Source organism: Mus caroli, unplaced genomic scaffold (assembly GCF_978045245.1).
Source record: "Mus caroli unplaced genomic scaffold, Mus_caroli_1 scaffold_6, whole genome shotgun sequence".
Lineage (NCBI taxonomy): Eukaryota > Metazoa > Chordata > Mammalia > Rodentia > Muridae > Mus > Mus caroli.
In genome coordinates, this window is record NW_028227261.1 from 90,443,640 (window position 1) to 90,470,840 (window position 27,201).

General features: G+C 40.7%; 1 protein-coding gene across 2 annotated transcripts in view; it reads right to left on the bottom strand.

The window, feature by feature from the left end:
* Positions 1 to 27,201, bottom strand: part of Pappa (pappalysin 1) — a 242,584-nt gene that overhangs the window by 59,978 nt on the left and 155,405 nt on the right. For both annotated transcript variants that reach the window (XM_021160402.2, XM_085839245.1), the window contains 2 exons: positions 2,135 to 2,248; positions 1,074 to 1,209 (listed from right to left, as the gene is read on the bottom strand). In XM_021160402.2, coding sequence (XP_021016061.1) covers positions 1,074 to 1,209; positions 2,135 to 2,248 — 250 coding nt within the window. The remainder of the gene's footprint in view (positions 1 to 1,073; positions 1,210 to 2,134; positions 2,249 to 27,201) is intronic.

A 27,201-nucleotide genomic window follows, 5' to 3' on the forward strand; every position in this document is an offset into this window, starting at 1 on the left:
AAAGAAGAGATGTGCAACCTGTTCTACATCCAGAAGGCTGGGAATGAAGGTTGCTAATAGTCTAGGTAATCTTTGTGCCTTCTGTTGGGCCAGCTCATACCTGGTTCCCCAAAACTCCCACAATCAGGAACAGAGGTGGCTACTAACCTAAATGACTTCTATGCTATCTGTATGACTGGGACCTCAGAACACCCCTCTCCTACACCCACAAGATAATGCATGTAGCCCGTCTCCAGAACTCATCTTCATGAAAGAAATAACATTTGTTTGAGAAGGGACTCCATGCAATTGTGCAGAGGGAGTTGTGTTATACCTGAAAACCGTTTTTATCCAAATTGTATGGTATTAAAATATGCCTAAATAAAGTGCTTGGTTTTAGACACTAGACGATTGAACCAGCACTATGTACTGAGTCATGTTGAACTGGATTTCCTTCCAGTCTGTACAAGTTGTTTCTCTGTCTCCCCAGATGTTTGCAGAGATCCCCACAAGACAAGTGAATACCTCTCATGCCCAGCGGACAGGGCCTGACTTCTCACTTAGTTTTCAAACCACAAAGCTAATTGAAAGTTTTCTAATATCTGTTTCCACATGTATATCCCCTGGGAAATGTGCTGAATACACAACTATTATTGAGATTTTCAGAGACATCTGGTAGAAAAAGATAGGATTCTAAAATCTGACTTCTCTCAGTCCTGGTTTGCTATGGGTCCTGGCGTCTCCCAGTGCCTTGCAATGGGTTTCAGATGATGACATATGGCAGGGAAATGGGCTTTCTCAGTCTCCTTCCCAGAGTCCTTTAAGGATTCTGTGGATGCCTAAGTTTAAAGGTGTGTAACAAAGCAAGCCGATGAACTTCAAGTTTTGTCACTGAGTCCTTATTTTCATATTTGTCAAATTTATGTTTCTCTGGATATACCAAGACCTGTTGATTAAGGCAATCAGAACTCCATATAGAAAAGAGGCAAGGGAAAGGAAGGGGAAGGAGATCTTTCTTAAAGGGGCTTGGGGGAGGCAACCACACATGGAAAGAGGGACCCAAGGGTGAACCAAGCCCAGTATAGTATGCTTGCCTAGATCATGGCTTTGATCTTTGGTATCAAGCAACTGCACACTGATGGTCTCTTGCTTTTGGTCCCCATAGTATGTCCCATCAGTCACCAGGTGAATAATAACAGCTGCAGCAACCATTGGCTGAGAGAAATACGTCTGAAATAGAGAAGACATGAGATAGTCATTCATTTACTCAGCCACATGGTAGAAACACAATCACATTAGAGTGGAGCAAAGAGGAATCATGCTGTGTTTCAACCTGTTCCTTCACTGGGAAAAGAGGAGACAGGGGATCCCTGTGGGGATCCCAGGCCAGAAACCTTGTTCCAGACTCAGTTCTGCTCTGGCTTTTTTGTACATGATGCTGGTAAATGCCTGGAACATTCTGAGCCTAACTGAGTTTCTTAATTTTTAAATAGCTGATTAAAGAAAATGGCTCATAGGGTCACTGTCAAGTTCTATCAAGACAAAAGGAATCTAGTGTCTAACACATGGATAGTACATAGTGAAATTACACATGGACACCAATCGCATTACAGGTTTATTACCCATCACTTCTCACCACTACTCTGTTTACTAGGTCCCAACATGATAAAGCCAAATAAGGCATGGTCCTGAAAATTCTGTGAACCATGGTGCTTAAAGTATGTCAGTGATACATAAATAAAAGCAAACACAATTCTCAGTCTGTAGCCAAGAAAAGACCACACAAAGATGTGAAGGTTGCTCTCCAGCAAGTGACCAAGCATTTACTGAGCTACAAAGAGTCAAATGTTCAATTCTTTTTGTGGGTCACTATAGATTCCATGAAGAAAAAGATTATTTTTTTAAAAAGCTTTGAATAATAAATAATAGGAAGATTTCAAATTCTTTGCAATATAAGCATTGAGTGGGGTAGTCTATGAACGATTATGGGATTTGGTTGTAGGAAGCATCCCATGAACAAGTTTCGGTTTCCTGCCTTTACAAATTGACAGTCTTGAAGAGTGGAAAGAGCATCTCAAGAAAAAAAGTCATCACAGTGGTCAGAACTTCCTTGAGGCAAGATCTCTACACCATGCCTCTGAAGATCAGGGCTTACCTGGAGCCAGAATGTGGTCTGAGGCAGATGGTAGTATGGGTAAGTAATGGTGCAAGGATACCAAGCATGCTGGGAAATGCCTTCACTGAGATCTATCACCTTGGTTCGACACACCTGGAAAAAAGATGAAGGAAAAGATAGAGTTTTCAAGGGTGCTGAGAATTCAGTAAAAGTTAATGAACCTTTACCATCCATGTGCTTGGGTGGTAGTGGAAGAGACAGCAGGAACGCAAAGATTGAATCTGCCCCAGAAGCTCACACTCTATTGTTGAAATAATTTCCAATGCTGAAAAAGAAAGGTCACATGACATATTTTAATGGCAAAGTGACAGGGACATTCTCAGGGGAACAAATCCTGAAGGAGTTGACTTTGAATCTGGTCATGGAAGGCATTGTAGGCAGAAAATTTATAAGAGAAGGCTCTAAAGAAAACAGACAGAGTCCTAAGTTGTTACAAATTACCTAGCAATCAGAAAGCTCAAGGAAAGCTGCAAAAAGGAAAGCTATGAGATTGCTTTTACTGAATTCTTAAAGCCATGTGGAGTATTGTAAGTGACTCTGAATATTGTGCTCAGAGATCCACAGTGACAGGAAAGTATTGAGAGTGTGAACTCTGGCTTCTGTACTATCAAGAAAAATTAGTTCCACAGAACTCTTCCTCTTCCTTTCCATTTTCCTCTTCCTTTTCCTCTCCCTCTCCCTCCTTCCTCTTCCTCCTCTCTTCCCTATACTCCACTGTCCTCTTTCTCCCACTGATGCTAATACTAAAGTGTTACAATTATTAAGAAGAATGTATACATGGCCATGTTTTTTTTTTTAATTAGTAGAGTTTCTTACATACCCAACTGTCATCCAAACTGAGTCATCTGATTCACTCAAATGCTATGTAATGAAAAAAACTACTCATCAAGCACTAGGGAACAAATGCACATCAAACTAAGATGGACAGCAGACATGCCATGCAAATATCAATCCAGTAATCCCTAATATGTGTGCAACTGTAAACTGACCAAAGTTCAGAATGGGAAAAGGGGAGAACAATGGACCTGTTGAGATTGACCAGATGATTGGCAGAAGATTATCCTGAATTAACACTTTTCCTCTGATCTGCAATGTGACTCCTCTCACAAAACTTCCGTGTGCACTTGGGCCTGCTATATTACACCTCCAGGTCATAGTCTAATTATTTGGGAAGTAAAGTTGACCTAGAAAGTTCAGAAGATCTTAACAGCTGTGAGAATGAAGAGCAAGACAATCTAGTGTCTATCAAACTAAACACCACACACATAATAAGCAAATAAAACAAGGAGCAAAATGAATAGTTCTTAATAACCAAATGTATTCAGTTATTTAACATTGTACATATATGCATATACATATCTGGTACCACAAAACTGAAGATAGTCTTTGTTTCCAATTCCTGGGGAAAGGGTACAAAAGTGGGAAATATTCATATGAATATTTGAATTACACAGAGCAACAGAATATTAAGATGAATTAACTAGATTTAGGTGAGCCCAGACCAATTAAAATAAAAGATTAGTGGTGAATTAAATGACACCAACATGGGTCAGTGGCAACAAACAGTGGAAAAGAGAAATGACACATAAATGTCTAAGCAAATTGTAACATATTTGTTAAAAGCACATGTTAAAAGCTCTGTATGTAGCCAGTAGTTAGTATGGACTGTACATATCAAGAGAAAGCATGTACTGAATTCTAAGGTGGCAGCTGCAATGGTATCAAGGAAGTGGAGGAAAATGTGTCGAATCTTATCTGTAATGGGTTATTTTACAGAAAGAAGAAAGAAGCAAGCAAGACAAGATTCACACAAGTATCAATTCAGGTAGTGCTCACACCTGTTATGTGATGCATATAATTGACAAACATCACTGCTTCGGTTTATATTATTTCATTTCCATTAGGAATTAAAAGGAGCGGGAAGTGGTGGCACATGCCTTTAATCCCAGCACTTGGGAGGCAGAGGTAGGCAGATTTCTGAGTTCGAGGCCAGCCTGGTCTACAGAATGAGTTCCAGGACAGCCAGTGCTATACAGAGAAACCCTGTCTAAAAAAAAAAAAAAAAAAAAAAAAAAAAAAAAAAAAAAAAAAAGGAATTAAAAGGAAAGTAAAACTCTCTAGGCTGTGCTTAGAAGAAGTCTGTACTTGTGAACATAGCTAGTTAGAAAACTGAAGCAGAACCAGTTCCAGCATGAATTACATCACATAGATGTTCATTGTTTTTTCAAACCCAATGAATACAATCCCCAAAATATTAGCTTATAAAGCCATGGAAAATAGACACAAAACTATCAGTATAAACTTCCTTTAATAATGTGCTCTAGTACAGTGACTCCAGAGAACTGGACTAGGTCGGATTCTTCTGATAAAATAGAACCCTTCTTTACCTGAGCATCATCAACGCTTCCTTTTAATATGCCAAGAATCCAACCTATACAAATGCTCAATTTCAACTGTCCCTCTCTCCACCATATCTTGGGAGAGTCATGATTTCTAGAGGCTCTCAGAAAATGTCAAGTCTTTGGTTGATTGCACATGTCTAAAGAAGACACATATATACCACATAACCCTTAAGGCTCAGGGAACATATAGAATTGGATGTAGAGAAAGTTGTGAGAGCCCCCAAGACAGGGAGCATAGCTGCAAACTGTCATCTTCAGTTATGAAAACAGCTTTGAATACCTGCACTGGATGTACACATGACTAGGTCTTCAACAGTTCATTGTGGATGGAAGAGGATCTCATTGGTCCCTAGTGCTCTTTGATATCATATTGGTCACAGGTATGTTCTGAGAGAAGGATGGTCCTTGCATTCAGTTAACATAATCACTGATGAAACCACTAGGTACCGAAAGATAGTTCAAATGCTTCCTAGATGTAATTGTACAATCAGCCCTGGTTAAATTCAGGTCCACAAAACCAAAGACATGGATATAAGAAAAGAGTATATAGGAAGGAGGGATGGTTGGTGTTGGCAGGAGGGAGATAAGAGAGCCAGGGTTAAGAGTAATCAGAATACATTATATACGTATATAAATATCAAGGAACAAAAATAACAAAACAAAGGAAAAAAATTAAGAAGACAATATCAAGCATCTGCTTGATTTACAGAAATGGTACAATAAAAAATGTTCAGGCAAAATACATCCTGCACAGTAACTGACAGTGGCAAACACTAAATGCTTCTATCGGTTTTTTTTTTTAATTTTTATTTTTTGGCTTCTATCTTTTAATGAAAATCATGGGGTAAGTTCATACTTGAGGTTGTAAAGAAAATGGAGAAAGCTATGTGCACACTACACTCAGTTTCCCTTCATGTTACTATCCTCATCAATTCATTCTGGAAATCTCAGAGAAAGATAAACCACTTACACAGCATTAACAAACATCAAATATCACCCAGAAAGTTCAGTAGCAGACTTGAGACTAAATAGACCGACTTCTAGTGAATGTTGGCTCAAAAACAAAAGGGAGAAAGTAGAAATAACTCCTGTCTCTATGAACTTCACTAAATCTTGTGCATTTGAATGTTGGATTAGTCATAGACACAAAACTGTCTCCCCATAATTCTCAACACCTTGTTGTTAGCCAGGATGTCAATTTTATATCAACTGAGTGAACCTTTTGTCTTCTAGTGTCTTATAATATTTCATGTAAGAAAATTACTTGATTGTTTTATAAATATCAGAAAGTATTAAAACCATCAATTGCCAAATTTCCTTGCTGGAAAGAACCAGTGAGACCTGGGAATACAATATTGGTTTCTTAAATATCACAGGGGATTTTTAGAAAGTACAAAGGTGCCAAGAATCACCTATCCCAGTGTCCAGAATTAGACACAGATGCTGAAGATAAAGCATAGCCACTTTCACAGTCTAGTAGACATTTTTCAGCTTATTTATTTTTCTCAAAACAACTGGGACTAGGCTTAGGCAGAGCAGCCGGTAGTCTGTTCCCTGACTTAGAACAGTGTGAGCCTTTGCATAAACTATCTATGGCATTTAAAAGCCTGGCCAACAATTCGACATGTATCATTTGGAATGCACTCTCCTTGCATTCTTAGCTGCCTGTCTCCCCACAGAGTGTGGTGGAGCATAACTCTGAGCTCAGAGCTGGGGGTCTTATCTCTGCATCTGAAGCATCCATGCTCAGAGAACTGGCCAACATGAACAAAACCTTCTTATTACTTAAATATGATTTCCTCTTATCTCTTCAGCTTTATCAGGAGTAGACAGGTTCTTAGAGGAACATGGTGTTGTTATTTTGTTCTCTTATTTTCCTACTTAGTTGTGTGTTTCTTTCAGACTGGCTATAATCCCAATCAAGACAGTCAAACCAAATCAGAAAGGAACAAACAAAACCAGTTGAATTTTGCCCAAAGCTCTCAGTTGATCATGAAATCATTTATGCTCCTGGGGAGGTGGAGAGAAAAGGAGACTCAAATTCTTAAGGGCCCCCTGCTTTTATGGGAATTGCACAAATTTACCTGTTCAGCAGCCTAAACTGAAGATGCAGAGATATAGGCGTGTCAGGCTCACCTGTATTGAACACCAGAGAGCCCTATAGAAGCACAAGGTTGAACACTGATGTTGTGGGAGTGTTTTCTCTTTATCCAGGCACTTTTTTTTACTCCTTCCAAAAAAAGCAAGTCCAACTATACAAAGACTTACTGAACAATGAAGATTTTAGTGAATAAAATACACATACTTTGCACACCTTCATGGACTCTTAAATTCTCTCTACCACCACTCTATGCATCTCTGTCTCACTCATCATCACCATCCATCCACTTTCTCCGGTGTGACTGGCTCTATCTCTTTCCAATCTTTCTCAATATCCCTTGCCCAATCCAGTGTTTACATCTCTGACATCTAATGAGGAGCCATTCTGTTCTTCCTCTGGCATTCTAATTTACAGAGCAAAGTTTAACCATTGTGTTTGTTATTGGCTATCTCACACTGGAGATGTCAAGTAACTGACTATAGTAACACTTGATTCCTGATTCACACTAGTATGAAGAAGACCTGTTGTCTTAGCTTCCATCTTTCACTATGTTGTGGAAGATAGTAAGGATGTTCTAGTTATCCTGGTAGCATCTAGGCTTCATGTTGTCAGAGAGAGATAACGTAGCACTTCTCTGGAGCTCAATTGTTTTGTAGTTCCCATTCCTATGTCCATTGAAGCATTATTTCTAATGGATGAAATGTTGTAACAATCTACATGCCTATCAACTGATGTATAAAAATTGTGGTATATATATCTAATAGAATGTTATTTACCTTTTAAGAAGGAGAAAACCCTGCCACCTTTAATAAAAGTGAACAAGGAGGTCATAATACTTAGTGAAACAAGCCTGGTTCAAGAGTGGCATGACTATTATAGGGGTAACCACTTCATGACTGGATTAAATGCCTATTCCACAGGAAGAAATTCATGCCTGTTACTGTACCTGTCAAGAACCAGAGGATAGAGAGACCTCCATGGCCTATAGAGCACAGGAGAAAATCTACTACTGTTATTTTGCTATAATGGTAAAATGGTATCAAATTGCCTTATAAATATTTATTTTTATACTACTAGGCTAGTACTGTTCTCAGTCTTCATCAGGGAAAGTTCTTTTTTTGCATTGGGTAATGGTTGATGCAGAGACTCACAACTGGTCAACATGCAGAAAATAAACAATTATTGGATGTTCTGAGCTGAACTGGCATCTTAAGCATCCTATTTGAAGTTCAGGGCACATTATAGAAAAGTTAGTGGAAAGAGGAAAAGTTTGGGGAGCAGTGTTGCACAGCTGACTTCTGGATATGGCACAGCTATTGGATTTATAAGCTTACTGCAGCTGTGGTTACCTTCATAATTCCTGCATGGTAGATACTGGACCTTCCATTGCTACCATATGCAGAGGAAAGGCTTGTGGAACCCTACCCCTCACTAAAGGACTGTGGAAAATTAATGGAGGCTGGTAGAAAAAGTGTCACTTTCTTTCGTGTATCACACTGGCAAATTGTCCATGGTCAAGTAAATAAGCTCCCCCTGACATTCATGCAAGTTACCTTCATTATATTCTGTGAGAAGCAAAAGAAAATACATAAAATAAGAGAGGACTTGATTGGTCAGTGAGAGAGTAGGGGAAATAAAAGAGGGAAATGCAGGTGAAATGGCCAAACATTGGTGTGTATGTTTATGGAACTTTCAAACAATAAAATTACAAATAAATTAATAAGTCTATCACAGACTCCACACATAAACTAGATTCAAAGATACAAAGATGCAGTGGTAGGTGCTAAGGGCTCAGGAGAAAATGAATGATTAGCTGCTCATATAAGGGCTTGTAGTTCAGTTAAGTAAGATAAGACATAAAGGTTTGTTGCTTACCAACATACCTGTAGTTATAGATTGTCAAGAGACATGATCATCTGGTGGGCTCCTAATGTAATAAAATTGAGTATTGAAAAAAGAAACCAAGTATGACTAAAAATTATATTAATGAATCCATAAATATGGCACTAAAGAAAATTTAAATACAGATTTTTAAAGATTGGTTACTAGACACACAACAAATGTGATTTGGTTAGCAAGCATATTCACTTTGGTCCTTTCAGGGTTGGAGGAGGATACAGCAGTTTCTTTTTCCTAATATCAGACTGAAAATTCACTTCCACATTTAGACTTCAGGAAGCCTTCTAGTCTAAGGGGTAAAATGGCTGGCTATTCATGTTTTCTCCCTCCTGGGTGTTCATTTTTTCCAGTGCTGAGAATCTAACCCATGATCATTCAAGTATCCTACCCATGAGCTGTTTGCCTAGTACTGTGCTTTTTTTTTTAATTTATGATTTTCTAATTAGGCTTAGAAGAGTTACCTACAGAGAGAATTCTCTTTCCAGAAAACAAGATATGAGAGATACCCTGCACAAGGACATGCAGGTGGTAGGAGGCAAAGTCATCCTGATAATACAAACTTCCATCTTCTATCTTAAGAGCGTGATCCTCCCTAGTGTGCTGGGCCTTCTTGATTCTGATGTTGGTGTAAAGAAAAATCTTTTGTAAGACTTTAGCTTCTTTTCCTAAAATAGCATGATGGACACAGCAGAAAAGAATGCTGAGGCTCTCATCATCCCCTGCTCTAGGAAGCTCAGCGCAGGTCAGCTGCCCTCTTTCCTTTATACTACTTGAAGTAACCAAGGACCAAGTGCCTACTGCTCATGGCCTTTTAGAGACTCTACATAACCATTGTACTCTTCATTGCATGTGTTTATTTAGTCAATAGGCATCCTGCACCACATCTGGCTGGACTACTATGAAATAGACAGTTCACCAACAGGCAGTTTCTTCATCTTTAGAGTATAGTGCTTTCACTGAATGCCTGCTAAGGGCACTAGAGACTTAGAGAAGTCCACAGTGATCCTTTTCATCCAGGGTCCCATTCATTCCTCACAAGGCTAGCATCCTTATCCAATATTTTATCATGAAGATACTAAGGCACTGAGGCTAGGAACGATGTCTTCAATATCACATGCTCACTCAAATGCAGAGCTGGCATGCACACACTGATTCCTCTGACTTTACATTCTGTAGTTTAAGAGACAAACAACACAACTGTTGCTTGGGTTTTGACACAAACTTCAGCTTCCCTTAATAGATAAAAGGACATGGTTCAACACTATTTTTTTTCTCAGTCATTCTAGATTCATGCACACACACACACACACACACACACACACCTATTTCAAAAATAAAAACTAATCACATCACAGGCTACTCATGGGTTACCCCATACTCAGTGGGTGGAGATGTTCCTAGATATAGCTGATAAAGACCTTTGAAAGCAGTTACAGCAGCACGTGCTTTTTATTTCCCCACCATGAAGGAGTCTCATGTCTACTGTGATACCTTCTTGTCAGTTGAAGACTCATTTTTCCCAAACATCATGGGCTTCCTGCATGCTATCTGTGGTCAGATATCATCCTCACCCCTGCCTCTGCTTTGTTTGTTTTGTGTAACACAACACATACTTTAAAACCAGTCTCAGATAACAAGTCTCTTCGGAGAGCTCACCCAACAGCCAGGATTCATTGCTTATCTCTTCCGTGTCCACATAGCTCTTTGCATATAGCTTTAGTTATTGCTTCTGTCCAGTTCTATGACAGCTACTCAGAGCCTGTTCTTATCCTATAAAGTCTGAAGATTTCTAAGTTGAGAATGCTATTTTATTTTATAGTCACATAAATCCCAGTTGATTCCCTAGTATCTAGGAAATACTAGATGCAGAAGATGTTAGATAGTCTAGAAGGCCACAGCAGCCTCAGTGACATACACAGACACCTATTCCAAGTCTTGAATGTTTTCAAAGACTCTTTATAGAGCTGAGCATAATTCTGCATTATTGTAACTCCATCATTCAAAGGGCTGAGGGCTGAGACTTATAAACTCAATGGTAGCCTGGGTTACTAGTGAGTTTGACATTATCTTAGAGGAAACAAAAGAAACAAAACAAACCAATCCAAACAAACAAAACCCTTTATTTAAACTGAATCATATGAGGTAGAGGTGAAGACTGGAATATGTACCCACTTCAAAGACAAAGGTTCTGGCATTTTCCTACATGGGCAGATTTTATGAGGTTTCCATAGAATTTTGATTTTATATTTTTCCAGGCCCTCTTATCAATCAGGGGAGGAGAGAAATGTCCCTCAAACCTTAGACCTATCCTTTCCAATTTCTTCTTTCTACCCAGAGGAGGTTATGATGGGCTTCATAGAAAGACAGAGGAGAGGAAGTAAGGAGGAAGGAATGTAAGGATATACATTGCCAACAACACTTGTGTGCCGGCAAGTGTGCACACAAAATCATAACCTGGTCCTTGTTTCCCAACAGCTCTCCCTAGTTTATACTTTATCTTCAGGCTTGCTGTTCCATAACTAAGCTATACTCCCCAAGATCTCAAACATCAAGATCTTGGGGTCCTGAAGAACACAAAAGGGAAAGAATTCTAGGAGACAGGTCTCTGGGCTGCAACCATAAAGGGTCAGGAAAGCCTGGGCACAGCATAGCATAGCTCAAGTGAATTGAACCAGCCTCTATAAACACAGTTTTGCTCCTTTCTCAAGGCTCCTCTGCCAGATGGGATGGGCACCAACTTTCAAATATGTTATGTACATACAGGATATTTTCCATCATATAATCTCATTTCACCTCAGTAGGAACTGTGGAGAATAAGCATTTGGCTTTCCATTTGGCAGATAAAGACTGAGGTTTGGGGAAGCCACTAGTCATTTCATCACACAAAACTTGTATGATTCAGCATCTTTTTCCCTTCCTTCCTATGGCTAGTTATCCCAACCAAGTTTGCCCCATATGCTTGGCATCATATACCCACAATGTGGTTTCTTGGCTGCCTCTCAATTTCTCCCTGGATGCACTTGAAGAACAATGGCTGGCCACTTTTCACCAGAGTCCAACTTGGCTAATTAGGCCACGGTCACTGAATTGATGTGGTTTTTCCAAGGCCCATAGGTGGTAAAAATCAATTTAGAAGCCCAGGTCACCATAGGCCTAAATCAATGTACAGAGGTGCTGATGTGGGTAATGACAATATAGTGTAAGGAAGGCATCAGGATATCTGGATCATTCTAGACATGGGAACGTCACACTCTAACTCATGTTGTTTGACATGATGAAATATATGAGTATTATCCAATGAATATAAACTTGTTTGAATATTTCATTTTATTTAAGTTATAAGAACATCCCATAAGAAAGGAATTAGAGTCACTCTTATCTCCAAGATAAGGAGCAGACTGATAGCTGTAGTACAATGAGCCTGCTGAACCAGTTGAGGGGAAGTTGACTTATCATTGCTAACATTCTCAGTCCTTCCTCAGGACAGGCATCACTAACTAAACTAAAACACCATGGAGAAACACTCAAATTGGCTAAAACTAACCTAGGAGGTGAGTCTAACTATACACCTAGAACTTGAGCATTAGATCATTACAGGCAAGACTGAAGTCTTGTTTGTTTTTTGTTGTTGTTATTGTTTTGGTTTTTGTTTGTTTGTTTGTTTGTTTGTTTTTTGAGACAGGGTTTCTCTGTGTAGCCCTAGCTGTCCTGGAACTCACTTTGTAGAACAGGCTGGCCTCAAACTCAGAAATCTGCCTGCCTCTGCCTCCCAAGTGCTGAAATCAAAGGCGTGTGCCACAAGACTGAAGTCTTAACCATACATTGTCAGTATTAAGAGCATACAGACCCAAAGTAAACACTGAGAAAGCATTAGCAGAATAAAAGAATGAGCCTGAGGCAATAATTCTTTCCATAGCTTAGGTCAGTTGACACACAAAGTGAACATTCCATCCTGAATCAGGCTCCTCCCACTGCTCATCATAGACCTCTTTCATAGTGTAGTTTTCACCATTCCTAACCCCACTTTCCTAGTCTTCTCTAGTCACAATTCATACTGACCCACTAAACAAGAAAACTTGAAAGGCAATCAAGGGTTAACAGATGTAGTCTCCAATAAGCGTGTGCACGCACACACACACACACACACACACATACACAGAGAGAGAGAGAGAGAGAGAGAGAGAGAGAGAGAGAGAGAGAGAGAGAGAGAGAGAGAGAGAGAGCTTCAATCCCTTCCTCCAACCTCTTTTCTACACACTAATAACAATGAGGGGAGGGAGAAGGAGGGGGAGGAGGCTTTCTTTCACCGACCATTAGAAACAATTATCACTTTCCCCAGGCCTGCTGAGCACTTTTCCCTTTGATGCCTGCCTTAAAGAGATAGAGAGCCGGGGGAGGGGGAAGTTGCCTTTCTTTCAGTCTGATGATTTACTGTCTGGTGTGGGCAGACAGTCAACCAAAGAAGCTGGACAGAGAGGGGCTACCTGCACTGTACTAAAGTTCTGGAACTAACAGCAGATCTAGGGGCCTCTGCCTAGGAGACAATTCTCAATGAGAACTTGGCTTTGGAAGTTCTCCAGCCTTGGGTCTCTGTTTGGGACTTATTAGCACCTCATTGTCCCCAGGGAACTGTCCCTAAAATGTTATGCATGTCACACTCCTGAGAGATCCAATGCCAGCAAGGCCTACTTCTCCACAAGAGGTGAACTGTTTGTGATTTGTGGTGCAAGCCCCTGATCAATCAAATGGCCACAAGGAAAAGGTGGGCTTTCCCAAAGAAATTCTTTAAGATAACTTTCTCTGTTCCTTGCTAACAAGGTTTACTGGTGGATTCACTAAGTCTCATAGATGAGCTCTATCTCTGAACCATTATTATGGTTACATCGGGCCGTTATCTGCTCCTTCACTCACTCTTTTCTTATATATAAGCTTCAGATTTCTGATGGACAGAAATGGGCATCTCACTCTTCTAAGGCAAACGCTGCTATTGGAATCTAAGACAGCATGGGAACACACCAGAGCTTCTTTCATAACATTTACTGGCCAGCTTCTGTGTGTCAAATTTAGTCTTCATGTTCCTGGGGACTCTGCCAACAAGATATCTTCTTTGGTGCCTTGGGACTCGGAAGTGAAAAAAAAAAAAAAAAGCATGCCAGGACCATGCCTGTCAGGAGCAGGTGGTAAAGTCTGGATATGATTTCTGTGTTAGACCAAGACAATTTTCTATTCCAGGTCCATTCTACAGGGGAGGAAATCAAGTTTCACACAGTGTAAATGATGCTGATCAAAAAAGCTGATGACAATAACGGAATGACAAGGTTATCACATCATTCTTCTCTCTTCCATTCTTCCCTGGAGCAGGGCAGATTTGTGGTCTGGTTTTCCAGCTAGGGAGAGTAAACAATCACAACAGCAATGACAGCAATAATCAACACAATTCCAGTTCACAACTAAAGGCACATGAAATGTTAGTTCTCATGGATCCATATCACAGGGTGGATGTGCATGTCCCACTCTACAAAAGAAGAACCAGGCAATAACCTAAAACTATTTTGGACATCGGTTTTTAGAAGTCTAGGTAGGGGCTCAGGATTCTCCAGCTAGTAAATCCTCTAACAAGGGAGAGTGATTAGTGTCGGATGTGGTGGTGGGCTTTTGTGCAGCTGACAACTGCAGCCATGAAAAGCCAGTCCAGGCTCATTTCACAGAGGCCCTCACAGGCTGCCCCTGGCTCCTAATTATGCCATTCACCAGTCACCCAGGCCTGCCTCTGAACTCCTGACCCAGTACTGAAAGACTCAGGATCTCATTACTAATCTCTTAAACCACCTAGTTCTCCAAAATACATCCATTTAAGCTAGAGGCCAAGGCTTCCGCAGAGTGGGAGGTGGGGAGAGGGAAAGCCCAGCTCTGGAGCGTCTTGTGGCATGACCATGATCTCTTACTGGAGCCCCTGACCCAGTTCATAAAGCAGCTGGTATGGCTGGGTGACTCAGTACAAGGCAGATAGGTCTTCCTAAGGGTAAGTGACTGGGCTATACTTGTGCATTTGGGCCCACCTGTTTCTAATTTCAGGGGTGCAGATGGGGGACAAGGCCTGTGTTTGCTTTAATTATTATTGTTGTTGTTGAAAAGGAAGGAAAAAAAAGCGCAGAAACTGCTAACATCTGGAGACTGCTCTTCAGTTCATGTGCTCTCCCACAGTAGAGCACAGGATCTCCAGCAAGATGATTGGTAGGTGAGTCCAAGGCTCATGTGCCACTTTCAGGAGTAAGATGCCGGAAGAATAAGGACAGTAAGGGGAGGGACTCCCCTGTGTTCCTAGGAGAGAGGGGGAATGCTATGGGTCCCCAGGTATCCCAGGTTTCTTTTGGAAGAATCAGTTTCCCCTCTCTTGTGCTGAAAATAAAACCTTTCTCCTATATTTATTCTTTTTCTCTCATTAATTTACTTATTCAGCTAACACTTGCTTAGCTCTTATTACGTGCTAATATCTTTATTCCCATGGTATATGTGAGAAAATAAACCCCAGAGGAAAATAACAATAGAGAATCCCCACACCTCTTTCTAATAAGTGACTCCTAAACCCATGGAATGATTATAGTAAAGAATTAAGTGAGTTGGCATGTACAGAATAACAGGTTGGTTCTGGGTTCAAGGTTCATGTAGTCTGAGGGATGGGCAGGGACAAGTAAGGGACTGAAATGAACTATGCCTGAAGCCAGATCTGAAGTGTAAATTCTCTGTGTCAAGTAGACTCTAGAGATAAAAAAGGTTTGAGAAGGGGAAAACCTGAGCCACAGCTGAGCCATGACAAAACCAGTTTTCCAGATGTTGTCAGTTGCATAAGCATGAAGGAGGAAGGTCAAGAGGCTGTGCCTTATTCTGTATACAGCTCCCAACATAATATTTTTGAAAAAAATGCTAATTTTTCTGATCTGTCTTCTTTTATGTTCATAGAAAAAGCAAATTTCAGAAATTCTACATCATGATACATGACTGGTATATATTGCATAAATGGATAAAACATCAGTATACTGATTGCATCAGATCACATGGTCTCTGTTTACTTTAACCAGAATGGACCCTAGATATTAGAAAGGAAAAATAGATGCTATAGCTAGCAGTAGGTGGATATCCCAAGACATCACCTGTTCTAGGTAAGAATCCAGCATTATAGTGGATTTCCTTTCAGAGCCTTGAGATGTTGCTAGTTCCAGAAAAAGAAGGCATTGAGAAAATTCTATTTTCAGACCATAGCGCAGGAAACCATTTTTCTGGAACAAGATTAAAGAGTATCTTTTGATCACATTCTGGTACTAGAAAACTGCTGTTTAAGATTTAGATACAAAGGTTAAAATTACAAATACAGTTAACTCTAATTTGAAAACAAAAAATGATCTCATTGACCCTGGAGCAAAATTGGGAGACATAGCTAATCCTAGATCAAAGTTTCGCAGTGAGAAATCCTCACCACCAAGCACAAAGATTAGGGGGAAGGGGATGATAGGTCATCAGATCACTCCAATCTCCTCTTTACCTTTCCCTGAAAAGCCTGGGTTGTTCGTGGGTTAATCAGGAAATCGATGACCACACTAAAGCTATAGACACTTAAACGCTTAGTCAGGAAGAACTGAGCAGTGGTTAATGGTATTCTTGACCACACCAGATTGTTCAGAAAGGTCACAAGAGTGATTTTTCACTTAAAAACATGTGTCATTAAAGGAACACAATTTTCTCAAGTTCATAAAACTGGGAGTCACCAAGTTGTTTTTGTTTTTTGTCGCACTGCCTTCTCCAGCTTTGCTAATTAAGCTCTGGGTGGAACAAAATGTATTCAGGAAGATGTATAAGTCACAATGTTTGTAGAGGACTCTTGCAATATGCCAACATAGCCAGGCTGCATACATTTGTTCCTCCATTGCTTCCTATTGAGCATGTGTGTTCTCTGATGTCCTGCTGTAGCTGCTGCGTGTGTGCCTCTTTTCTCTTTGTTCCCTACGAAGAGACAGAGCACCTTCCTGGGCTGTCTGCTGTATCTTCTCTCCTGGACAGAGATTCCAAGGATTTGTTTCAGGGACATATGCATGGGGCAGAGGACAGAGTTGTTGTAGTTGTTGACAGAGCCCTTGTGACCTTCCAGTTTGAACAAGGATCTCAGTCTTGAGGAGAAAATTAGATAGCATGGCTCTCTGGCCTGGTATGCCAGATTCCAGAACTAGAGATAATAGGTGTGATCAGCAAGACTCCCAAGGTACCAAGTGGCCATTCCTGACTTTCCTATCTACCAGGGTATTAGCAAAGGTCTCTGAATAATGGGGACCTCCATGAATATGTCTTCACGAGTGTCATCCTTGGACAGGTCAATTCACATCTGTGCACAGCAGTGGCAACTTGGCATTATGCTTTGGCGTCCCTCCATATGAATTATTTCATACCCCCTACACCTGACTCTTACTCCATGGGACAGAGGCAACTGAACATGTTTTGATGTCAAAGTTATATGTTTTGGAAGTTCTGCTTTGGATGACTTCAAACCTGTTGCTTAGTCTGTATTTCCCCACTGCAAAATAAGATGATCTTCTATTCAGAAGAACTGGCATAGGAATTCAAAAAGTTCCCACACGCACACAGGTGTAGGCATGATTAGAAATCTATTAGAAAGCACACAAGCTTGATCTTTTTATATCATTTTTTCTTCATCAACTTTAAATGGAAAGAGCTCTAGACATCCCTGCCTTACCTTTGGGCCAGCTGAAGGGTTCATAACTTATTCTTCTGTAAACTAGTAAAAACTTTACAAGCTGATTCATAAGATGACTGGCATGCTTGAATGTGAACATATAGTATGAAGTACAGGATACAGAACTGGCACCCTGAGAGCACTTCACATTCTGACATGGTCATTAATAAAAACTTATTGCAGTTGTGTTGCCATTACACCTGCCATTTATTATTGTGGTGTGGTCACTCCTTTACTTCCTCAATTTACATTCAATAATCTATTTTTCCTTTCTTGTTCCTTCCTCTTCCTCTCTCATCACTTTTCTGTTTCTTACTCCTTCACCTTCACAGCCTCCAGTGCTTGGCTTCTTATTTGGAGACCATGTTAAAAGTTGATCATTTTTAACTGAAAAAAAACGATAGCTGAAAAGACATACCTAGTGTGTTCATCACTCCCTGTGGGAAGCCGATCATGGGGGCATTCTTGACACTTGATCTCTCCACATTGTTAGGGGCAAAGGAGCTGATTAGAGCCCCCACCCCACTACACATTAACCTGAGTCTACCCATTCCCTAGGATGAGCACTAAATTATTGGTAAATGGGATGTTAATTCTTCAACATCTACCATGAGCTTATGATTTGTCAGATGTGGGGGCATACGGCAATGAATTCAGGAAACATCACCAAGGAAAGCTATATAGGTTTGGAGGCAGGGTTCAATTCTGGAGGCATAAAGGAGAATAAAGGTGCATATTCTTGCTAATTTTCATATCATCATCATCATCATCCTTTGCTAAATAATAGATAAATCAGGCTCAGTCTGATTTAGAAGACCCAGCCTGCTCTCCCCATCTATAAATTCACAGAGAATTCTGACTCAAACATTTTACGTAGTGCTTCCTGATACAATTTATTGATTCATTCCAGTTACAAAGGAGATGCCCTTACATTCTATAAATACAGAGTCATTTTTTTCCAAATGTTCTCCAAATATGGATACCCTATGCTAAGCCCTGGAAATAATTAAAGACAGAAGGTAGAGCTCAAATCCTTAGCTGCTCACTTTTCTTGTAGTAGAAAAATCCAATGTTAATGGAGAGACCTAGACCATGAATGATGGCCAAGCCTTAAAACATATTTGAAGGAGTACTGGAAACTCTGGATAGAACTAAAAAGTCTCAAGCATTATCCAGGAATCCCAAGTCATTCATTCTGCCTAAAACATGCCCCTTGGGCTACATAGAAAAGTTTATGCCAACCGCACCAGGCACTATATACTATAAAGGGTTCCAATTTTACCAGCTGTGGGAAACAACTTAGACAGCTTTACAAAAAAGTGATGATGTAGACCATCTCTTTCTTATGAATGAAGGAGAATGTATTCTAAGCACAAAAAACCTCCCATTGGAACTGGTGCAGACCAAAATACCCATCTAAGGAGTTACAGAGACAAAATTTGGAGATGAGACTGAAGGAAAGACCATGCACAGACTGTCCCATTCAGGGATCCATACCATAACCAACCACCAAAGGCAGACACAATTGCATATGCCTGCAAGATTTTGCTGAAAGAACCCTGATATAGCTGACTCTTGTGAGGGTATGCCAGTGCCTGGCAAATACAGAAGTGGATGCTCAGAGTCACCAACTGGATGGAACACATGGCCCCCAATGGAGGAGCTAGAGAAAATACGCAAGGAACTGAAGGGGTCTGTAACCCTATAGGAGGAGCAACAATATGAACTAACCAGTACCCCTGAGTTTGTGTCTCTAGCTGCATATGTAGCAGAAGATGGCCTAATCAGCCATCATTGGGAGGAGAGGCCTTGGTCTTGCAAAGATTATATGGAATCGTTATGGAACCAATACAGGGGTATTCTAGGGCCAGGAAGCAGGAGTAGATGGATTGGAGAGCAGGGTGGGGGAAGGGTATAAAAGACTTTTGAGATAGCATTTGAATTGTAAATGAAGAAAATATCTAATAAAAAAAATTGAAAAAAAAAAGTACTGGTGCAGACAAAAAGTTTAAGGCTTTCTATCACAAAATGATCAATCCATCATACCTCATTCAAAAAAAAAAAAAGAGATTTAAAAAAAATAACCTTGGGGAAAGGTGGTTTGGGATAGAACACAGGGGGAATGAGTACAGAAACACAGAAAGAGTGAGTGCTTCTCCTATTCTGCCACAAAATGTGAGACACTTTACGAAGCTCTCCCTCCCTATCTGGGAAATGGATTAATTATTTCACTATGTATTTCTAATGATTTAATTTGATGAATTCATCCCGGGATCTTGCCAAGCTCTTTGCGTGAGCTGTGTTTAAAAATCTTCATGATCTAAAATATCCCGATTTACATATGAGGAGACAGAGGCTCAGCAAGGCTCAATTGCTCAGAGATCTTTCTGTACAGTAGCAATACTATGAACCTACTCTAAACCTGCTTTGTCCATAGAGTAGCCCACAGCCTCCAGGAAGCTACTTAAATTTAACTAAATGAAAACAGAGCCTTCTTGAATACATGAGCCATATTTTATGACTTGATGTCATAGATGGTTGAAGATGGCTGTATAAAACAGAGACAATGTAGGGCATTTCTAGCCAAGTAAAAAGTTCCAGGGGACAGATCACTGGTTCTGAGCTCTCAATGATGTCACAGTTTTGTTTTCTCTTCAACAGAATCCTGACATTAGCTTCTTGGTGTTTGTCGAGTACTAGTCTGCGCTCACTTGCATTGCTCTGCTGCTTTACTTCTGCATCTCTTACTGTCAGGTGCTGCACTGCAGACTCAGGCATCACCCAGGTAGCATTCCCACTCCTTCCAACAGTATTAATCAACAAATCAGATCCCCATCCAAGCTCATGCCCCACCCCCAACTCTGAAAAAGAGGGAAACTCTTTTTCAGAAAGGTCAAAATTGCAGACACTGATTAAATGTCCCCTTCCACCAACTATACATATAGGTCTACCTAAGGAAAGGCATGGGGGTGAACAGGACGCTATAACTTTGATGTATGCCTTTCAGTAACAGTACATTTCATGGGACCCTTGGAGCCCATTTCTCCCTAAAAATTGAATATGTTCAAGTGTATCTAGGTTTGCTGGTGCTTAGGAAAAGTTGAGGACTTTTAAGTTTTAAGAAAACTATCACTGTGGTGACAGTGAAGTTCGGGAGCTCTTTCTGGTCTGATTCTACAAATAGCACGTCAAGACTGACTTTTCAAATTCGGGACTTGGAGGGAGCTAGAGAGTGGAGCTTAGGGGCCTTGAAAAACAAACACAAACAAAGGAGTGCTCACACAAACAAAAACAAAGTCCTGTGCCCAGCCAAACCTCTGCTCCTTTCCAAAACTCCTCCTTCGAGCCTGGCTTGAGAAAGTTTACTTTCAGAGTAGAGAAATGAGCATGTGGTTTGGGGACAGAATTCAATACCAGCAAAGCAGCAGGCTCAGCAAAGCTTGACTGATGCTTGCCTCTCAAGTTCATTATAGCCCCAGAGAGTGAATGCTGCTTACATTTTTTACATGTTTCTTGGGTAAAGAACATGAAACTAAATTATACAGCAAAGGCCATGTTGGCTACATGCCAGTGACCCCACTTAAAACAAAACAATAGGACAAAAGAAGAGAGAGAGAGAGAGAGAGAGAGAGAGAGAGAGAGAGAGAGAGAGGAGAAGGGAAGGCAAGAGAAAGGAGGGAGGGAGAGAAAAGAGGAAGGAAAGAAAGAGAGAAAGGAGAGATGGGAAGTTGGAGTGCAGAGAGAGAATATTAAACACTTACAGAAAAAAGCATAGAAAGGGATCCTGTGAGAAAGGAGTCTGGATGAAAGGCAGTGATGAAGGAGTGTCTGATCCTGAAGATGAGGTTGAAGGAGGGTGATGTGGAGAAGGGCAACAGGATGAGGGCGGGTCAGGTTTGGATGGAGACCATAAGCAAAGGCCGAAGAATCTCCCTAGATGGGCCATGGAGAAGGTTGGCAAGAGAAGGGTCTGATCTCCACAGAGACCTCAGAGCACTGAGCCTCAAGCCACAGAGCTCTGCTTGGTCTTGGTCTTGGTCTTCATGTCAAGTCCTCTGGCATCTGAGAGATGGAGACTCACTCTTCAAGCATGGCCCTCAGGGCTACACATGGCACTGTCTTCAAAAAGTCAATACATTCTTAGTGCCTGCCTGGAAGTACTGGATTACTGTCTGTGACTTTCTCCCTGTCGGTACTATGTTCTGCTTCAGACTTGGTTTACTCTGGTATCAAATGCTTTTGAGGGACTGAGGTCTGAAATTATTCGGATACCCAGTAAGGACAACCACAGACATTGTACTTGGTATGCTAGTTCATTGCATTCTCAAGACCATAATACAATGGGGAGAGCCTGCCCAGTTTACAGATGAGGAAAAAACTGAGGCTTATAAAGGTGAACGTAATTTGTTAGGCATCACATAGCTCAAAATTACATCAGTTCTTTCTCCATGCAAAACCTAGGCTTTCTTTATATAACAATGTGCCCATAGTACAGATTCTTACAGTTCTTAGAGTACCCAATTACAAAGAAAAATAATTACATAGATAACCATCCTGCCAACTGTCCCTTCCTCCTCAAAGTATAACCTGCTGAGGTTGACTTCATATATTAGAGTACTTTGTCACAGTATGTTTTACCTCAGTAGAGGATCCCATGCCAATTCCTTCTCCCTTAAGGGCGATGGCTATATTCTTTATCTCCGTGTCATTCCATTGCTTACTATGGTACTTTGGACAGGGTGGGGTCACGACTCAGAACTACTGGGCCTTCCATCAGAATACTAGAAGCATTCCATAAGCAACAGGAAAGGAGGTAAAACCTGGGGCATCTCTCAGTCTCCAGCCGCTCAAAGTTGAAAAGCTGATTTCTGAAAAACTACATCCTAGGGCTGGAGAGAGTCGTGAAGGGGACTGAGCACTCTTCTGGAGGAGTTGACCTTGATTGCCAGCATCCATATGACAGCTCACAACTTTTGATACCTCCAGTTCTAGGGTATGTGATGTACATGATGCACAGACACAGAACCAGGCACACTATCTGTATACATATTAGAAAAACAATCTTGAAGTAACCTCATGTGTAACATAACCAGCAAACGGTGTACCCAGGCTTAATCGAATTGCAGGTGCCAATTGACTATATGTGACTCAAACTTTCATCACTCAAATATTCATCATCTGTAGAAGAAGCGAATGAGTGAAGAATGGAGAGAAGGGGTGAGGAGGAAGGCCAGGAAGATCCCTGCAAAGTTTAATAGACTCTCACGTCCAAGGGTTCCCTTGATGGGTTTGAGGAGTGACAGGTCAGAGACTATTTTGTACTGCTTTGGAGGGAATTTTGGGTGCCCCTCATGAGTGGGACAGGCTGTAACAAACCACGGTACTTTCTGTTCTGTCTCCTTAGATGACTTGCACATGTGCTCTTGAACAATTATTCAGAAACCACCAGGAGAAAGCAGATCCCTTGGGCCTTTGGGGAAACTACTTGGAATCCATGTGCTCCAGCATTTCAGCATGTTCCCTTTCCTTCTCCTTCCCCACCATTGGCAAAAGCTGCCCCTTTTCCTAATGAGAAGAGTTGAATGCTTTGGTTGAAGGCAGGGACAAGCAAGCAAGGGGCAGACAGTCTTTGGAACTGTCTCCCAAGCATTAGCTAACAAGGCCAAGATTTCTCCTTGTTCTTTGCAGATATTATTGTATAAGTAGCACTGGGGAAATGCTTCTCAGTACAAGATTTCTGAGTGGAGATGTTTTCATGTTAACACCTGTAGTGGGGTAGATAGAAGAAAACAAAGGAGAGAGCTATAGACCAGGAATTCATGTCTCTCTCTAAGGCTCCACATCCTCAGATTGAGATGTAATGTTCAGGAGGATGACAGGAAAGGGCATGGATTTGATGTATTTCATAGGGTCTGGCATACAGAAGGTGTTTAGGTGGCATCACCGCTGTTCTTTCCATCTTAACAGCTGACCAGTTTGACTCTTGCTTAAAGTCTCAGAAAAGCTTTCCTCAGCCCTCGGAATAAAGAATAAATGCCAAGCATCTTCAGTGTCTCTATGCACCCCTCCTAATTCATTGCCTTTTAAAAAATTGTTGGCTGTTTATTTATTTATGATTGTTTGTTTTTACTTTCTCTGTGTTGTTCACTTTGTCTCTTACACTGTCTTTGTCCTCACTGTTCTCTATTGACAGCATGTTCTCCATATCTATGCCTTGTCCTGACCATCAATTTGTCTGACTTAAAGTGTAGCTCAGCAACGTTTTTCTTTTACAAACACACATGCACATGCACACGCACACGCACACGCACACGCGCACGCGCACACACACACACACACGTGTGTGTGTGTCTGTGTGTCTGTGTTTTCTGAGACTAAAATAATAAAGGTTGAAAGTTGGGTACACACATAATGGTGTTTCCTTCAGCTATAAATACAAACATTATGTTTGTTGACGAACATTATGTATGATGCTTATAGGAAAGTAGATAGAAGTAGAGCTAAACACATTTAGACAGATCAGTTAGACTTGGGAGAAAAAATATTGAATGTTCTCTCTCAAACACATTTAGACAGATCAGTTAGAGTTGGGAGAATAAATATTGAATGTTCCCTCTCAAAAATGAATACTACATAGTTCTGTGTATATGTGTGTGTGTGGTGTAAGATTATACTAAGTTTTTAAAAAGATTTATTTGTTTATTATATGTAAGCACACTGTAGCTATCTTCAGACACCACAGAAGAGGGCTTCAGATCTCATGATGGATGGTTTTGAGCCACTGTATGGTTGCTGGGATTTGAAATCAGGACCTTTGGGAGAGAAGTCAGTGCTCTTAACTGCAGAGCCATCCCAGATGTCCCTCAACAGAGGAATAGATACAGAAAATATGGTACATTTGCACAATGGAGTGCTATGCAACTGTTAAAAACAATGAATTTATGAAATTCCTAGACAAATAGATGGATCTACAGGATATCATCCTAAGTGAGGTAACCCAATCACAAAAGAACACACATGATATGCACTCACTGAGAAGTGGATATTAGCCCAGAAGCTCAGAATACCCAAGATACAATTTGCAAAGCACATGAAACTCAAGAAGAAGAAAGACCAAAATGTGTATACTTTGTTCTTTCTTAGAAGGGGGAACAAAATACCCATGGAAGGAGTTACAGAGACAAAGTTTGGAGCAGAGACTGAAGAAATTACCACCCATAGACTGTTCCACCTGGGGACCCATCCCATAAACAACCACCAAAACCAGACACTCTTGAGGATGCCAACAAGAGCTTGCTGACAGGAGCCTGATAAAGCTGTCTCCTGAAAGGCTCTGCCAGTGCCTGACAAATACAGAAGTGGTTACTTACAGCCATCCATTGGATGGAGCACAGGGTCCTCAATGGAGGAGCTAGAGAAAGTACCCAAGGAACTGAAGGGGTTTGTAGCCCCAAAGGTGGAACAACAATATGAACTAACCAGTATGCCCAGAGTTCCCTGGGACTAAACCACCAACCAAAGAAAACACATGGTGGGACTCATGACTCTGTCTGCATATGTAGTAGAAAATGGCCTAGTCAGTCATCAATGGGAGGAGAGAGGCCCTTGGTCTTGGGAAGATTCTGTGCCCCAGTATAGGGGAATACCACGGCCAGGAAGCAGGAGTGGGTGGGTTGAGGAGCAGGGGGCGGGGGAAGGGGAAAGGGGATTTTCAGAGGGGAAACTAGGAAAGGGGATAACATTTGAAATGTAAATAAAGAAAACATCTAATTAAAAAAAATTATACTAAGTTACAAGAAAGATAGAAGAGGATTAACCTGACACAGGAAATAACCAGAAGGAGGGAGGAGAAAGTTACAAGCTCGGGGTGTGAATACAATCAAATTAAATGAAGTTTGAGAATGGAAATGTCTTCGTGAAACATATCGCCATGTACAATAATAAGGTAGTTATTATAATATTATAATATTATAATATTATAAATTATATTAATATTATTTATAATTATATTATATTAATAATTATTATTATATTATATTAATAATTATTTTATAATATTAAAATAATATTATAAAACATACAGAAAATATGTACCATATTTTCTGTATAATATAATATATATATATTATATTATATATATAATATATATATAATATAATATAATATTATAATATTATAATAAGGTAGTTATGAAAAAAATATGGAGGCCAAGGTTAGATATCTTGGCAGCAAGCTAGAACAGTGGAGTGGTATTTGAGGTATTGCAAGATATCTCCCCACTTTCTTGGTATTCTTAAAAATGCATAGAACAGACAAGATGACACAGACAGCATCCATTCATGTGACCATTTTCCCACATCAACGTTGGAAGCAGATGTGGGCTGCTTGCTCTGCACCTGGCTTCCTACCTCAATGCAATGACCAGTGTCCCAATTTGGCCCTTTCCAGATCTGAGTCCAAAGTCTTAGTGTGCCTATCCATGAATAGAGACCATTAATCCTGTTTCTGTAGTAGCTTAAGTAAGAGTCAAAAAATTTGGTGCAGAGCCCAAGGGAACTTGGTAAACATAATTTCTATGACTTATCCTAAACATTCTGAAAGTGGGCAAAGGACTTTTCCATGCAGCGAGCTGGCTGTCATCCCAGCTGGCTGAGTAGGCTAACAACTGTGTGTTTTCTTCCCTGGGGAATTTTCTCTGGAGTTTATATCCCAAGATCTCTGACTACTGTTTCCAGGTGTACACACCCCTTGGGTGTAACAATAAGCTCTCTGAGAGCAGCAAGAGGACCTGGGCTTTCTTAAAGATTTCCATCATGCCTACCACAGTCCTGGGTGAACAATACATGTTTGGTGATACGACTATGCTTAAGTGGGTAGAATGTGACCAATTGTATCTCCTGTATGGGTCACTGTGGTCAGCTCTGGGTGAGAGTGTATAGTGGAACCTAACATGCAGGAGACAGGTCACTGACACTGGTACTGCCAGTTAAGTTTAAAAATCCAGTGTTCTCAGTTTACTCTGCATGCTTAATCTCCACAAGGCAGATACCATTTCCATTTTCCAAAGAGGTACACTGAGCTTCCTGGAGGAATAGCTTGCCAAGTGCTTCCAGAAACAGGAGTTAGAAGAGCAAAGCCAAATCTGCATCTATTTGACTTTAGATGCCAAAATTGTGATTCCCCATTTTTTTAATTATCATTATTGTGTATGTTCTCCCTTCTCACTCATTGACACAGACTACAAATATACCTCTCTACCTTTCTTTAAACCAAACACGTAAGTGTTTGCTCTAGCATTAAACCTGGCATAGCTTGTATTTTAATGGAGGAAGGAAAAGGAAGAAGGAGAGAGAGAGAGAGAGAGAGAGAGAGAGAGAGAGAGAGAGAGAGAGAGAGAGAGAGAGAGAGAGAAGAAGAAGAAGAAGAAGAAGAAGAAGAAGAAGAAGAAGAAGAAGGAGGAGGAGGAGGAGGAGGAGGAGGAGGAGGAGGAGGAGGAGGAGGAGGAGGAGGAAGGAAGGAAGGAGGGAAGGAAGGAAGGAAGGAAGGAAGGAAGGAAGGAAGGAAGGAAGGAAGGAAGGAAGGAAGGAAGGGAGGAAGGAAGGAAGGAAGGAAGGAAGAAGATAGATGAGCATGTCAAGGATCAGATGATAGCAACTCAGAATGAAGTTGCAAAACTCCCCAAAAGGTTAATGACAAACACAATCAAAACTAGTTACAAATAAAGAAGCGAAGGTGCTCTCTAATGCAGGAATCTCCATAGAACCAGCAACCTAGCCTGAACTGTCCAGAAAGCTCCAGAATGGAAAGAGCTTACTGTATTACAACCCTTGCTTCAGTGCGGATAGGTCTCTCACTTCTCATTTATTCTTAGAAGAGGTTTGCTTTACATTGCTTCTTAAAC